We start from the raw sequence: 16676 nt of genomic DNA on the forward strand, positions 1-16676 counted from the left end.
TTTATGTCATTGCAACATGTTTATAAAGAGTGAAAAGCTGAATTATATCTGTATTATGTATATAACTGTTACATTCCAAAAACAAAATACTACATATGTCCCCGATTTACTGTGCGCAGCAGCAGATAACCCAATATAGGGAATCAGCCCTTTTTCAAATCAAAAGTCTTGTAAATACTTGTTTAGCCAGAGATGGTATTTTCTGTGCAAATTACATTTTGGTTTATTTATTTACTAGAAGTTTATATACAGTATGCAGAAATATGTTCATAGGTTTTGATTCACAGCATTGAAATATTTGTAATACTTGTAGCTAAAATATTGCTTGCCTATCCCAAATATTAATGTCCTCTCTAGATACCAATGGAATATTGTACCTAGGGGACAATTGATGGAAAAAATGGTGGAAAGAGGGATTTTTTTTACCAACCGGAGGGTTAGGGGCAGGAGGGCAGTTACCTACCAGGAAATGTATTTGTTAGAGTTGAGGTGTGGTATAGAGAGAAGCATGAGATCCACCCGCACCTTTCTTGCCCACTTGGCATATACAGATGTGTTCTCATATAGCACTGCTGCCAAACAGACCCTCGGTGTGCCAGGTCTGCTGGCATTGGTTGTCTTTTTTTTTTTTCTTTTCAGAAAGTGCATCTAAGTCCCAACATGATGATACTAGGAAGCACTAGGAGACCGTGCTGATAAATTTTGATAGACAATACTTGTATATCTGTGTGTGACTGAGTCTCTGTATACAAAGTGCTATGGTACCATGGCTGCCATTAGAGAATACAGGGCCCGGAATTGTCAAAATAGGCAGGGCCTCGGGCCCACAAACCCCCCCTTCCCCTACCGTGCTGTTTGAAATTCATCCTTCTCCTCTTGTAGCCAGCGTCGCAGTTCCATTTTCTTCTGGACGGTGGCTCCTCTGCATGCTGCTGTACTGGAATGTGCTGCTGTACTGGCTGCAATAGCGGACAACCCGCAGTCTGCCATTGTAAATGTAGGTGGCTGGCAGAAAACGGGCCGTGGGGGAACATCGGCCTCGGAGAGGTTGCAACAGAACGGCTAGGGCCCTCCCCTCTCTGCCAGAGCGGTGGAGCCCTTGACAGTTTTACCCTCAGCACCCACCTGATGGTGACCCTGTATGGTACAGCTGTTTTTTCTCCATACCAAGTTCTGTTGTTCTTTGTGCCGTATACAGACTCAGTCACACAGAGATATAAAAATGTCACATAACAAATTTATAAGCCCAATCTGTTCTAATGTTGGCAATAAAAAGATACCTGATGCTAGCACAGGACTCACTAACACCAGACACCGGCACTGCATGGTACATTGAGGCTAGGTGAATGAGGACACATCTGTATCTGTGTGCACTAGTTTCTTTACATAGTAATTGTGTACACTCAAAGTTCTTGGTACACAAGTACAGAATACTGTATCTAACTGCTGGCCTTCCAGGAATACACTTTGCAGATTTACAACGCCCCTTTGGGCCACTAACATAGGAGCAGCCAGCAGTGGTGTCAGTTGAAACAGAACCTGTGCGGCTTTGTATTTGGTTCCCAGCAATGCCAGCGGTCACACACTAGAATGCACAGTGAGCCTGATTCAGAGATGTACACAAATGTTTTTGACTCCATATGCAGCAGCTGTGAGAGAATATGCAAATGTCACAGCAGCTGGGATTTGTCTAAAGACACCCACTGGATTTATCGGAGTTTGGACATTTTTGTCTGAAGACACAACCATCAGACACACATTGGTCGTTTATTGACCTTTTTGGTAGCCATATGGTGGTTCAGTATGGTCTTCAGGAGAAGGATGCCGGAGCCATTTGAAATGTAACATGTGCAGAGAGAGTTATGGGGCCTACACACGGGGCGACAGTAGGGCATTTTTTGATTGCTCCGTGCGTAGGGTCCATAGTGACAGCGCACAACGCTATCTCCCGCCGATTAATAACCAGCATGCTGAATATTGATCTCTATCGCCGGTCAGGGCCAGTCTTCTCACCGGAGAACAGCGGCCCGGACAGATCGCTCAGCACACATCGCTGACACATCGCTGACACATCGCTGTGTGCGGAGCCATCTTGCTGAGCATTCTGAGCGATCTAGCGTAGCTCAGAACACTAGCCACATCTCCCCGTGTGTAGACCCCATTAGTTTTGGGCGGGGTGTGTTCTAACTGAAATCTGAATTGCAATGTAAAAATAAAGCAGCCAGTATTTACCCCGCACAGAAACAAAATAACCCACCCAATTCTAATTCTCTCTCTGCACATGTTACATCTGCCCCCCTGCAGTGCAGCATGGCTTTGCCTATTTTGAGAACAAATTTGTCCTGGAATCAGTTCTGAATTATATGGGGCCATTGTAAAACACAGCCTGAAACTGGTTTTCATATCATCCGGGGACCTGTAATATAACAAATACATTTTAACGTAACATTTCTGCTAAAAAAATGCCTGACGGCATCCAAAGGAAGTATTACACAGGGAGCAGCGTAGCGAAGGATGATCTATATACATAGGTTTATGTTCGTCTACTTTCAGAATTTAGAGGTTTATGTTTTCACAGAATGAATGACTGATGATCCCTAATTAAAGAGCGTAATGAGACACAGTTGTGCATTAGAAATACATTGCTTCTCTTACCCCATAAAACATAACGTTTGATTTAGAATGATGTGCCAGCTCTGGAGTGTTAGTATAAAGGGATGTTAACCTTTAGTTGCACGCCCATTATTTAAATGCCAGGCAGACTAAACATTAGCATGCGGGAGAAATACTCCTCTATTGTGTACCGTGTCCCGTATTGTGCTGTCACCCAGTAGTGTATCAGCCTTTCTCCAGCATCTGATAAAGTGTGCAGATTGTAGTTGTGCTGTCGCATGACCTTGAGACCTGTTTTGCATGCACAGGCTAAAAAGAAAAGGAAAGAAGACGCAGCAAATGCCAAAATTTTGGAAGCCGAAAAGCGAATAAAGGTTAGTTTAGATAAGAGCGTCCTTTCCAACTTGTCTCTTTATACCTGACATGCTTCGGTTAGGTCATTTAGATTGACTGACATGCTTTTACTTAAATGGATAGTACACTGGACCTGAAATTGATTCCAGTCCGTCTTGATTGAGTAGTTCCGATATCATTTATGTGTGAGTCAAACAAGCAGCCTTGCATAAAATAATCAGTTGTATATGTAAACATTCTGAAAAAAGGACATAACAAAGGTATTTAAATTGTAACTTTCATTATGGGGGCACTTTTGTGCTGCACGGTAAAGATTTCCGTAGATGGTGAAATGCGTTGGTGGCACTACGGCAGACTCTGTGGACAGTATAATCACACTAATAATAATCCTAATAGGCTGACACATACATTGTGGTGTACCTACAGTGCCCCAACGCCCTACACTCTGACCATTAGCTGACTAGATTTCTCAGCTTGCCCCAGCACTGTGTGTGGTCCTATTTCTGTCCATTCCCATATTACATTATAGAACAATATCTTGCAGTGAGGTGGATAATAAGGTTGCACTCAATGGTAAGAATTCTCTCCAGATTTTCATCAGTGATGTGATGCCATTGAACGGTGGTGGTACTTGAGTGGTGGACCCAGGTGTAAATATATAATTTGTGTCCCTTCCTCCACCCCAACCCAAGACGCCATTGCTGGTCTGGGCATCTTCAGGGGACCCTGTGCATGCACCAATGGTAGTTCATGAGTGTGTATCATGTGGTTGACAGTAGTTAGGTCAACTCCAAAAGTTCGACATGCACAAATTCGACACTGGAATAGGTTGACACAGTGATAAGGCCGACACCTGATAAGGTTGACTTGAGTTTTTCACTTTTTTTTTCATCAATATCTATACCTGGGCACATGCACCCCCAATTAGTGTACCACGTCCCCTTGCATGGCTTGGTTCACTTTTACCGTTCCCAATCTAAGTTTACGTGAATGGAAAAGTATGAAAAAGTCGTAAAAAATTTGAACCACCCCTCCCCCCCCCCCCGTTAAAATCTCAAGATGACCTTTTCATGTGTTGACCATCGCCAAATTGATCTTTCGCTTGTGTTGACCTTTTGTCTTGTCGTCTTTCTGCATTTCAACCACATGGTTTCGACCTATTGACTATCCACCTAGACACTTTCGACCTATCATCCAGAACCCTGTTGTAATGGGGTCAACATTTGTATGCAAGGACCTAAACCGATTGCAGTATTGGGATTGATGAGATATTTGTGAAGGTGACCTAACCATGTGTACATTCATCACCTCATAGGATTCAAGCTTATGTTTCTTGGAATGAATCACTTTCAGTCATTGAAATTATTTACACACCTTGTTGTTTTAATATAACTTTGATGTGTGACGAAAGAAAGGAAAGCATAAGTAATACCCCTTTTACACCACCGCAAAAACCTGGGTCATTGGCGGGTCAGACCTGGGTCAGCGGCGGTGTAAATGGGTCAACCCGTGTCCATTTACACAGAACTTCTACCCCGATCCTGACTTGCGTTGAACACGGGCAGGACCTGGGTAGAGGGCAGTGTAAACGGGCACGCCAGTCATCCGACCTGGCTCCCTTTTACATCAATGGGGGAAGCCCAACCTCTGGACAGCAGCAAAGGCAGGGAGGAGGTGAATGGATGCCTGTGTGCGGCATCCATTCATCTCAATAACGGGTGCTGGGTAGGGGGGGGGGGGTGCATGGGGGCTGGGGGCAACCCAGCAGCTTACTTTGGTGCTGGGCTGACCCCCAGCACGGCAGTCCGGGCCTGGCACGGCGATCGGCAGTCCCGATGCTTGGAGATGATGTCATCTCCAAGTGCCGACTCAGGAACCGCCGCCGGTGTAAAAGGTAACGCCGGGTCGCAGCAAGGTTGAGGCTGGGTCCAAAAACCTGGGTGCTACTCTGCGTTTTGGTGTAAAATGGGTATAATTGAGATAGTAGCCTTAGGCCTGTATTCAGTGTTGGTCGTTAGCTCCATTCTGTCTAAAACTGCATTTTTTCCGCCTGAAAAAAAAGTCTAGATGAATTGTAGTATTCACTATCATTTTTTCTAGACAGTCTAAACCATTTCGCCTGTCAACTCCTTTCCTTTGCCTCGCCTGTCTAAATGAGTCATTTAGACTTTTTGTTTCAAATTGTCTAAACTCAGCCATGTTAATCTGACTTAGCCTATTCAGTGTCTGATTGTCTAAATTGATTCTACAGTTTTCAGGCAGGATTTAGACAAAGTGAACTAGACAATTTCTTCTGTCGGGACTGCTCTACAAAACCTTAAATATTATTTTATTTATGTAGTTTTTTACATGAATCAATGTCATTTATTTTTATTTTGTTTGTAAATATATTTTGTATAATTATTATTGCCCATATGAATATATTTTGATTTTTTAAAAATATTTTTTTTTTACTCTACCCATGTTGCATTGTCTTTCCCAGCATGCAGTGTTGTACCCATGTGATAGTTTTTACCCATGATTCTGTTATCCCTCACTCCCATTTTGAGACGTGGACCTTTCCCCATGTCGACCTAATAACCATGTCAACCTTCCCCCATGTCGACCGTCAACTTTTCACCGTCGACCGTCAACCTTTCACCATGTCGATCTTAACCCATGTCGACCTAATCACATGTTGACATTCTCTCCCCATGTTGACCTAACCCATGTTGACCTAACCCCATGTCGACCGTCCCCACCATGTTGACCTAATAACCATGTCAACCTTCCACCATGTCGACCTAATAACCATGTCAACCTTCCACCATGTCGACCTAACCCCATGTCGACATTCCCTCCTGTTGACCGAATCCCCATGTTGACTGTCCCCACCATGTCGACCCAACCCCACGTCGACCGTCAACCTTCCCCCATGTCGACCCTCAACCTTCCCCCATGTCGACCGCCAACCTTCCCCCATGTCGACCGTCAACTTTCCCACCATATCGACCGTCAACCTTCCCACCATGTCGACCGTCAACCTTCCCCCATGTCGACCGTCAACCTTCCCCCATGTCGACCGTCAACCTTCCCACCATGTCGACCGTCAACCTTCCCACCATGTCGACCGTCAACCTTCCCCCATGTCGACCTAACCCCATGTCGACCGTCCCTACCATGTCAACCTAACCCCATGTCGACCATCCCCACCATGTCGACCTAATAACCATGTCAACCTTCCACCATGTTGACCTAATAACCATGTCAACCTTCCACCATGTCGACCTAACCCCATGTCGACATTCCCTCCTGTTGACCGAATCCCCATGTTGACTGTCCCCACCATGTCGACCCAACCCCACGTCGACCGTCAACCTTCCCCCATGTCGACCGTCAACCTTCCCCCATGTCGACCGTCAACCTTCCCCCATGTCGACCGTCAACTTTCCCACCATATCGACCGTCAACCTCCTTCCCACCATGTCGACCGTCAACCTTCCCCCATGTCGACCGTCAACCTTCCCCCATGTCGACCGTCAACCTTCCCCCATGTCGACCGTCAACCTTCCCACCATGTCGACCGTCAACCTTCCCACCATGTCGACCGTCAACCTTCCCCCATGTCGACCTAACCCCATGTCGACCGTCCCTACCATGTCAACCTAACCCCATGTCGACCATCCCCACCATGTCGACCTAATAACCATGTCAACCTTCCACCATGTCGACCTAATAACCATGTCAACCTTCCACCATGTCGACCTAATCACATGTTGACATTCCCTCCTACCCATTAATGTGCCAGGGGTGTTTTAGTGTGAATGGAGCTTACATGCTGCTCTGAGAGTTTAGCAGCGTGTCAGCCAGTGGTAGTGGCCGCATCCCTCCGCGCTGGGGGGGGGGGGTGAATACAGGAGCTTCCACGCTATACAAGCACTGTGTCACTCCGTGCTACCAGCCGTATCCCGCCCCCCTGCCACGCTGACCTCCAATGAGAGCGGCTGTCAGCACAGCTCTGACAGCCGCATCCTGCCGCTCAGCCTATCAGGGGAAAATGGAGGCTGCACACACGGAGGGCTGCCCGGGCAGTGTGGGCAGCAGCAGGGGTATGTACAGTACCACTGCAGTTATGTGATGTGGGGGGGGGGTGAATGCAGGAGCTTACACGCTGTACAAGCAGTGTGTCACTCCGTGCTACCAGCCGCATCCCGCCCCCCTGCCACGCTGACCTCCAATGAGAGCGGCTGTCAGCACAGCTCTGACAGCCGCATCCTGCCGCTCAGCCTATCAGGGGAAAATGGAGGCTGCACACACGGAGGGCTGCCCGGGCAGTGTGGGCAGCAGGGGTATGTACAGTACCACTGCAGTTATGTGATGTGGGGGGGGGGGTGAATGCAGGAGCTTACACGCTGTACAAGCAGTGTGTCACTCCGTGCTCCAAGCCGCGTCCCGCCCCCCTGCCATGCTGCCCTCCAATGAGAGCGGCTGTCAGCACAGCTCTGACAGCCGCATCCCGCCCCTCCGCCGCTCAGCCTATCAGCGACAGGGCAGGGGCGCACGGGGAAAACGGAGGCTGCACATGCGGAGGGCTGCCCGGGCAGTGTAGGCAGCAGCAGGGGTATGTACCAAAGTGATGTGATGGGGACCGTGGTTTGGTCTCCCATCCTCATCCTCCAGCAGCAGCAGCAGCCGCCCCTGCCTGCCTGCCGTATGTCTCTGCTGCGTGTGTCACACACAGACACAGATCACCAGCAGCCATCTCACTCACTGTCACACACACGGCTCCATCATGCCTACGGGAGGGGGGGACGGGGAACTACTCTGGTCTGGTGTGTTCAGGGTGAATACAGCGCGTTCATGTTGAACGTGGACCGGGTGCCCAGAGAACTCCCCTGCAGGCGAATTGGACATGCCCCCTTTCGCCTGATAGGTGTTTTAACGCCAGGAGGCGTTCCGCCCTGTATTCACCCTGAATACACTAGTTGGTGAAAGGGTGAAACACAATCCGCCTGTCTAGCTGATGTAAAAGCTAGAACAGGCGGAACTGCATGTCCTAACGACGGACCCTGAATATGCCCCTTAGTCTTCAAAAAAAGCAGGTAGGAGCCAGCTGACTGTGAATAGCTTAAAGATCAGATGGGTTCCTGAGGAAATGTGCAGAGAATGGAAACAGCAACGTTTCCACCTATGAAATCTAGAGACGTGTAGGCTCATTTTGGAAAGCTCTGGGTGGCGATCTGTGTGGTGGTCACATGATTTGTGAAACACCACCAAGCCAGTCAGTGTGGACATTGAATACAGGTGTTTGGCCGTTGTTGGTAATGATCTATTGGCATATATATTTTAATTCAGTGGTCACATTTCTCATTCGATGGAGGTGCCAGAAAGCGTGGTTACTTGGGGCTTCTCTATCTTAGGAAGCAGCCTGACCACTTTCTTCCAGAGGGCTGCGATGAGGCCACATTTCTCACAGATATGATAACGGGAACCAGTCATCCTGTTACACCCCCCTCTATTACAAGGTCATTGCTGTATTGTTTTGTGATTGCCAGCATATATGGTCAAAATAGATTTGCATACAGATAGTGGTAGATGCTCAAATTAGTTCAGTAATACTTTTTCAGGTGCATGCAAGGGAGGGGTTAATACTTGGTAAGTAACAAGACATTGGTTCCCCCAGCACACTGGATAGTATTAGTAACCAATCTTGAACACTACATGATAATAGAATTCAGAGATATTGGTTACATATACCTATAGATATATAGATTTGGCCAGTCGGCAGGGTCAGCAGCCTATTGGTCCTTTTTTGCTTGTATGGAATATATACACATATATTTGTGAATGTTATAAGATTAGTCTTTGTGGCTTGTTCAGTAAGTTGGACAGGCCACAGGGAAATGCTCCAAACATAACCTGCTGGGGTAATACGCTGTATGGCAGGTTAAAGGATAGCTGTTCCTTTATTTAAAAATATGGGCATGGGTATATGTTACTGTCCAGTACATTACTATCTGCGACCTCAACTCTACAAATAATCAAAAGTCTTTTGTTTTGTTTTCTACTTTTTTTTTTGTGGAGCATTATGTAGAAAATGTCCTCTGTGATTTACAATAAAATAGTATATATATATACAGTAAATGTGGAGATGTGCAGGTTCGGATTTACTTGGTTCTTAAAAGCGGGATCTTATTGTCTATCCGGCTTCTATCACTTGTTTTGGAGCCGAAACATGTGACAGCCGATAGCCAATAAGATGCCGCACTCAACTAACCAACTATGGGCCATACAGAGTGATACACATCTCATCTTCACTGCACTGGGTGGGTGGGTGAAACTGGACAGCAACAAGGCAGTCGCACATAGGATGTGCTACGTGATTTGTGGGTGTGTGGACGGAATTGACGGCTACTTTGTAGGGAGTGTTCATAGAGATTCATCTGATTTCAGATGGGACTTGTGCACCAAGGACAGGGATGGTTCAGATGCTGATTGTGGCTACTATTACACATTTAGGGCTGTTGAATCCAACAAGAAATTCTTATTAACATAAATGTAAAGGCTCTTATCTGGAAAGCATGATGCATGTACCAGTTTGTATATAGCATCTTATCTGAAATCACTCTGTGAATGCCCATAAAAAGAATTAAAACAGGATTTCGGTACTTCCAACCACCCGCATCTGTTGAAGCAGGTACATAGGAGGTAAGGGGTGTTCTAACCTGGATGGAGAACAGCAAGAGCGTGTTTTTTTAATTGTGAACAAATGTTCTCCTGAAAAAGCTGGTAGCAACCTGCCTGTGATTGGCTGACTGAGCGTGCAGTGCGTGCTGCTTCAGTGTGTATTACAGTATAATGCTATGGTTTAAGCGGTCTTTATTTTTAGCTGCCTCTGCTGTATTTTACTGTTTTTTTACTGTTATTAATGCCAAATATTTTGTAAGTATTTTGTAAGCAAAAAGTGGTTAAAAACATGGACGTAACGGTGTGTGGTGTAGACTGGTCGCATATGCCACTTGTGTCAGCCAGCATGGATGTAGCCATAATAGTGGGTTTGGTACCTCTGTCTGTATATAGGGGCTGATTCAGAATCACTCGTAGCGATTCGAATTTGCGCATGGGCAGACCCTGACAGCGAACGGCTTCGGGGAGTTACACACTTGCCGGGAGGGATGGCCGGAGACAGACGGGGCAAAAATGGGAATGCCCGCATTGTTTTATGGGCGTCCCCATGAAAATGCCAAGTGTTCCCATGGGGCCGAGGGCGGCCGCCCACCCAGTCTTCGCCCTAGTGCTCGCAAATAAAAGTCAGTTGAGACTTTTATTTGCAAAGGCGGGAAAAATTATTCAATTGTCAACGACCATTGAATAATTTCTCCTGCTGGTGGAGGCATGTGAAGGGGTGTGTTCTCGTACACGTCCCCTTGCATGGTACCGAGGGTATTTGGCAGCGGGTCCTGGGTTGGTGGTGGGGGGGGGGGGGTAGTAATGTTCGCAGCTTACAGAACCAACCTCAAGTAGAGCCATAGTTCCTCTGTGACTGTATGGGAGAGGTTTGTAACAGGTGTAGACACTTAACTACTGAACTTATTGATCTGGCCAAGTCCACTTTTTTCTTTTGATTAAATGGCCGATATATCAATACAACATCGGCTATTGTGTACGAGTGATATATTTGTAAATGGTGTCTAAAGATATATCTGGCTGGGAGCAGCCAGAGATTGACAGCTCAGTGCATGATTCTTGGTCAGCCTGTATGGAGAACATCTATCTGTAGATATATCTGCAGATCGATTGATATTCGAACACCTGTAGATAGCATTTGAGCGATAAGGTCATGTATAAAAATCTCAGTAAAGCTCGGCACACACCTAAAGATTTATTTGTCCAATCTCTCTGGTGGGAACAAAAATCTGGCAATGTACGGGAGTAAAGGACAATAATCCATTTGCTCTCAAATACTGGAAAGCAGACAATAGTCATTCAGACTAATTGGTTACATTTAACAAATGTACTCAAACAATGGTGTTTTTTTTTCCCATTTTCCAGCATGTGGGAGCAAATGGTTGATTGTCATATGCTCCAATACAGTGCCAGATTTTTGTGCCCACCAGACAGATTGGACAGAGAAAAATTTCTGTGTGTGCCCAGCTTTTACTGTGTGATGCAATTCTAGCATGTCTGGAATTACTGCCATTCCCTGGGTGAAGTAGTGTTCCACAGTATAATATTAATTTAGTTCAGATAAACATAGATTACCCATAATTTTACAAGCTCCAATGTAAGCTACAGCCCGCCATCTGCTGGCCAGATATGGAACAGCATCTACAGTACTAAGATAAAAAAAATGTTTTACATTAAGGTTTACGCTGTGATCTGTAATCATTATAACTGACTTTTCCAATATATGTTATTTTTCTAACTATACAAATATGTTATATATATATATTTATATATATATATATATATATATATTTATATATATATATATATATATATATATATATATATATATGTGTGTGTGTGTAAACAAAGAATAATTACTAGCTAGTATATCTGTCCATCACACTTTTTACAGCTTGCATAAAGTCTTGCTTCTGTTTTCTGTTTAAGGAGAAGGAAATGAGACGGCAACAGGCTGTTCTACTGAAACACCAGGTCTGTACACTTGTAATGTTAAGCATAAATTAATTAGTAATACATAAAGTATATGCATATATCATTAAGGTGTACTTGTTGTCTACTTAAGTTAATAAAGCCGTTTTGTGGGCCAAATGTTTAGCCTAACTTCTCAGCTTATTCATTCACTAGGAATTAGTGATGTTTGTGTGACATCACCGGTTCCTAGTGAATTGATTGGCTACATTTTCATAATATTGCTTCAGTCAAGAAAAATGGCGGCCTTCACTGTGCCTGTTCTATAATGACCTTTATTCTTATTATTGTTCCGTATATCCTGGTGACTTATTTTCTGCCTTGCTTTGGTTATGGGAGCTTCTGGGGTGATTTTGTTTTTTATGTTTTTTTCTCTCAAATGGTTATTTTGTATTCTGCATTTATTTCTGTTTCATAATGATGTGCCAACTCTTTCTACCAGGAGTTGGAGAGGCATAGACTAGATATGGTATGGGTATGTTTATTTTTGTACGTCTTAACACCGCATCGTGATTATTTTTGGTTGTGACATGGTTGTCCTAGCAATGCATAAAGTGTAGCATTGGCTGCTGTCATATTACACATCTCCCTGCATGGCTTAACAGTGCAGCGTACTGCATTACATCTGCTAATTAACCTGATAGACTAATATGGCTACTTCACACTGCTGACTTCTGTTACTTCACAAGCTGACAGGAATATATTTGGTCATTTGCACAGACAGAAATGTAAATTTCCCTTCTAAATTCCAAGATGCATCAGTTATATCAGCAATGCACCATGTCGAATGTTTCCTTAAGTGTCCCTTTACCCCGTTCTACGATGCAGCACTTGTAACTTTATGCAGTGCATAAAAGGAGAGTCAGTTGGATAATCTTCTTTTTAATTTTTCATTCATGCATGTTTATCAGCCATATATATATATATATTTTCCCACTTGGTCTATTAATAAATAAATAAAATCACGTCAGCATTTAAAAATCTATATTAAAGAAGGTTCAATCTTAAGTAGATAGACTCCTCTTGCGATAATTTGTCACAGTACATTGCTCGAGCAATGAGAGTCCTCTTGTCACCTACAGACAATGGAAGCAGAGATTTTAGCCTATGCTTTCACTAGAAACCAATGACATCCCCCATGCACAGAGGCAGCCATTTTATGGACGGAACCAATCTTTCATGAGACTTTAGCCTATCCTTTCACTAGGCAGATGTGGCTTGGTAATTTCAAAGGCCCGATTCTCGAGATAGATTGGTTCATTTCACAAAATGACTGCTTTCAGGGTGCTTAAGGTTAATGACCTTCATTTCGACCACTATTTTTAGTCTTTGTATTCTAATTGTAAGCTCACAAAGGAGCATCACACTGTAACTGACCAAGAGTATACTTTGTGCGCTTTTGTGGTTTTTTTGTTAGTTATTTTTTTACACCGTCTTCATTATCCATTGCTTTACTATTACCGCTTTTGATTTTTGTACCCGCTTTCTAAACCGCAACTAAAATATGCACAAACTTGACTTTATGTGCCTTGTAATAAGGTCACTCACTGCGACCAGTCTCAATTCTAAATCTGCAACTCTCAGCTTCATGTTCACCAAATGCCTTGTGTTGTTGTTGTTTTGTTGTTGTTCCTTTCTTTTTTTATTTTGTGTGTCCTGCTTTTGCTTTTTCTGTCTGATCTTGTGTCTGTTCTGCTAGGAACGAGAGAGGAGGAGACAACACTTAATGCTTCTGAAGGCTGTAGAGGCTCGTAAAAAGGCTGAGGTATGCGTCGTCTCAGCATTACAGGGGAGGTGATAAATGTACACCGTAGCAGAAATTCCTTCACAGATTTTATGTTGTGACTTTCACAGTCCTTATTATTGTTCTGGAAAGAATATATTTTACAGTGTAAAATGGAAACCGCTATGTCATTGTCTAAACTGACACAATGTCCAAGACAACATAAATAATCACTAGGAATTAGTAACATCACAGTATCTAAGGGAGTGTAAATCCTCACTAGAAAGTAGGGACCTCACACCATACACCTCAGTGAGGTGGCTTCTTGGAGTGAATCCTAATGAGCTCATATCCAAGTTCTGTAAGTGCTGGTTATGCTTTCTAGATGGGGAAATTCCAGTAATTTAAATTTCCCCAATAGGCCACTTTGGAATGTCAGTAAAAGACTTTAGGTGAATTGGATACAGTTTTCTATAAAAACAGCTGATTTTGGGTAGATAAATTGGAAACTTCTGCTACAAAACAGCGTTCTAAATTCAGGCCATTTATAGTAATAGAAGTGGAGCACAGATGAAGTTAAAACAGTGGTTCCCAAACCAAGGAGCGCCGACTGTGCCGCCAGGCCCCAGTAGAAAGAAAAGGGCGTGGTCAATGGAAAGGAGCTTGATCATGTAACAAAAACAAAACACAACAAACATGTCAGGGGTGCAGACGGGTACCTTGGGTTGGCGGTCCAGGATCAAATCAAATTTTTTTGATGGCAAAATCAGTGGCTGCCAATTATAAAACATGTGGGCAATCTGTACACAACTTCATCATTCTGAACTGTACACAACCACATCTTTCTCAACTGTACACCACCACATCTTTCTCAACTGTACACCACCACATCATTCTGAACTGTACACCACCACATCATTCTGAACTGTACACCACCACATCATTCTGAACTGTACACCACCACATCATTCTGAACTGTACACTACCACATCATTCTGAACTGTACACCACCACATCATTCTGAACTGTACACCACCACATCATTCTGAACTGTACACCGCCATATATTTGTCCATTGTACACCACCGCATCTTTCCCAGCTGTACACCACCACATCTTTCCCAGCTGTACACACCACATCTTTCCCAACTGTACACCACCACATCATTCTCAACTGTACACCACCACATCTTTCCCAACTGTAAACCACCAAATCATTCTCAACTGTACACCGCCGCATCATTCCCAACTGTACACCGCCACATCATTCTCAGCTGTACGCCATATCATTCTCAGCTGTACACCACCACATTCCCAACTGTACAGCGCCATATCTTTTCCAACTGCACACCACTGCATCATTCCCAGCTGTACACCACCACATCATTCCCGAGTTTACACCTCCACATCTTTCCCAACTGTACATGACCACATAACTGTCCTAAAGGAAAAACTACTATCCTAGGGGTTCCCGTGGGGAAAAAAAATGTTGAAACTGTATGGACGCTGTGATTCAACAATGTTTGGGAACCACTGGGTTAACAGACCAAAATTGAGCATGTGTATTACCATCATTTTGTAAACTAAGAAGTAAAAATTTATGTAGTGTAGGTGTCAAAGTATGAATTACAGTGCAGCATATATCAATAATGTCTACTATTACTATATGTCTATTATTGCACAGTTGGAAGAGTGCAGTGTTATGTAGGCCTTGAGAAGTAAATGACTAAACTGTAAATTTACTATAAAAACAGGATACGCTCATCATCAGAGCAGCCATAATGTTCGGAATGATGCAGTTTATAGGCCCGTAGGAACGGTATGCGTAAGATAGAAAGTTCTTCATGTCTGAAAGGGGAACAAGGTCTTCTGTGGAGCGGAGCAGATAGGAAATAATGGTTATGACTGTAGATGATGATAATAACTCGTAGTAGTAGTAGTAATGATAATATTAATGATAATAATAATATAATGAAGAGACAGTTGTTTATTGTAATAGATTTCTCTCTGAATAAATAAAAAAAAATTCCTTAAAATTTTTAGACTTATTGTTTCATAATTATATTTATCCTGAAGGAAAAGGAGCGTTTAAAGCAAGAAAAGCAAGATGAGAAACGGCTGAATAAAGAACGCAAACTGGAACAACGGCGGCTGGAACTGGAACTGGCTAAGGAGCTAAAGAAGCCAACAGAAGATATGTGTTTGGCCGACCAAAAGGTACCTTCACACGAGTGCTGTTTAGAACCCCAAATGTATTCACCTACTGGTTTATCTATGGGACGTCATTCCAAGAAAGGGAAAAATTACATTATTTTAAGAACAGAAAAACAGCGCAGCAGCAGGAAACATTCACACATTTCATACAAATTAATAATTGAAAGACTATTAAATGAAAGCAGTCAGCTGTGACTATATAAATACAAAAGTATTTATTCAGTGAAATAAACATTTAGCCTAAAGCCATACGCATAATGAGTCTATCAGCACTGAACCAGTGATAACCCTAAATAATATAGATGGGGGTTGAATTCGCATTTTGCAGATATATCCTTGCTCATAGGAACTGGATTGTATGTTCCGGCTGTGAATTTGCAGCCCACGCGATAACTGAACAGCCACACATGCGCACGGTCCGTAGTGTGCGAGCCGTCCGTGCGATCAGCGATGTCTAGCCATCTTTGGCCGTTTGTAAGTTGAGTGACAGGCAGCAGGTGTTTGGGGGCGGCATGCCAGCGGTTTCTTGGCGTGCCCTGGAAAAAGCAGACATTGCCCAGCTGTTGGGAAGGAGGGCCTCTGACGTCATCATCGGATTCCTGCTCCCCGCGGCCATCGCAGTGCAGTCTAGACTTACTCGGTGGCTGCGAACAGGGCGAAAACGATTTGAGCAGATTCGCAGCTGTGAGCCGAAGAATTGCAGCCCAGCCATCAGGTCTGATCAGGCACAAAATACACAAAGGGTGGTGCAGGCATTTGTAAGCATTACACCATAAAAATGTAATATCTCTGTTGTAAGTAGATAATAGGGCTGATCCAAAAGACAGAGAAATAAATATCCTGCTTTTTATAAAAAATAAACAGTGGCCAATGGAAGCTGTGTTGTGTGACTCATAGACCACCAGCTGTTATAAATGTATTCTACAGTAGTTCCAAGCGTATGCGTATTCAGTTGGCAACTTTGAATGTTACTGCTGTGTAAAGGTATATACAGGGGTAGTCTGCAGACCTCTGCAGTCCGCAGCACTTGTGAGCCAGAAGTGGAACCAGCAGCTGCTGCGAAATGTGTGCAGCTGTGCCGGCCTCCTGTAGAATGAAGCCCCTGCTGGAAAGTGATGTGGTCTGATTTTCAGCA

The 16676-nt window shown here is 44.0% G+C and overlaps 1 protein-coding gene across 21 annotated transcripts in view; it reads left to right on the forward strand.

Moving 5' to 3' along the window:
* Positions 1-16676, forward strand: part of BAZ2B (bromodomain adjacent to zinc finger domain 2B) — a 242777-nt gene that overhangs the window by 199677 nt on the left and 26424 nt on the right. For 8 of the 21 annotated variants that reach the window (XM_083153987.1, XM_083153976.1, XM_083153975.1 and 5 more), the window contains 5 exons: positions 2922-2987; positions 11563-11607; positions 12047-12079; positions 13304-13369; positions 15404-15544. In XM_083153987.1, coding sequence (XP_083010113.1) covers positions 2922-2987; positions 11563-11607; positions 12047-12079; positions 13304-13369; positions 15404-15544 — 351 coding nt within the window. The remainder of the gene's footprint in view (positions 1-2921; positions 2988-11562; positions 11608-12046; positions 12080-13303; positions 13370-15403; positions 15545-16676) is intronic. The other 13 variants (XM_083153978.1, XM_083153995.1, XM_083153997.1 and 10 more) reach the window with 5 other exon arrangements.

The sequence above is a fragment of the Crinia signifera genome, chromosome 7 (assembly GCF_055691185.1).
Source record: "Crinia signifera chromosome 7, ASM5569118v1, whole genome shotgun sequence".
Taxonomy (NCBI): Eukaryota; Metazoa; Chordata; class Amphibia; order Anura; family Myobatrachidae; genus Crinia; species Crinia signifera.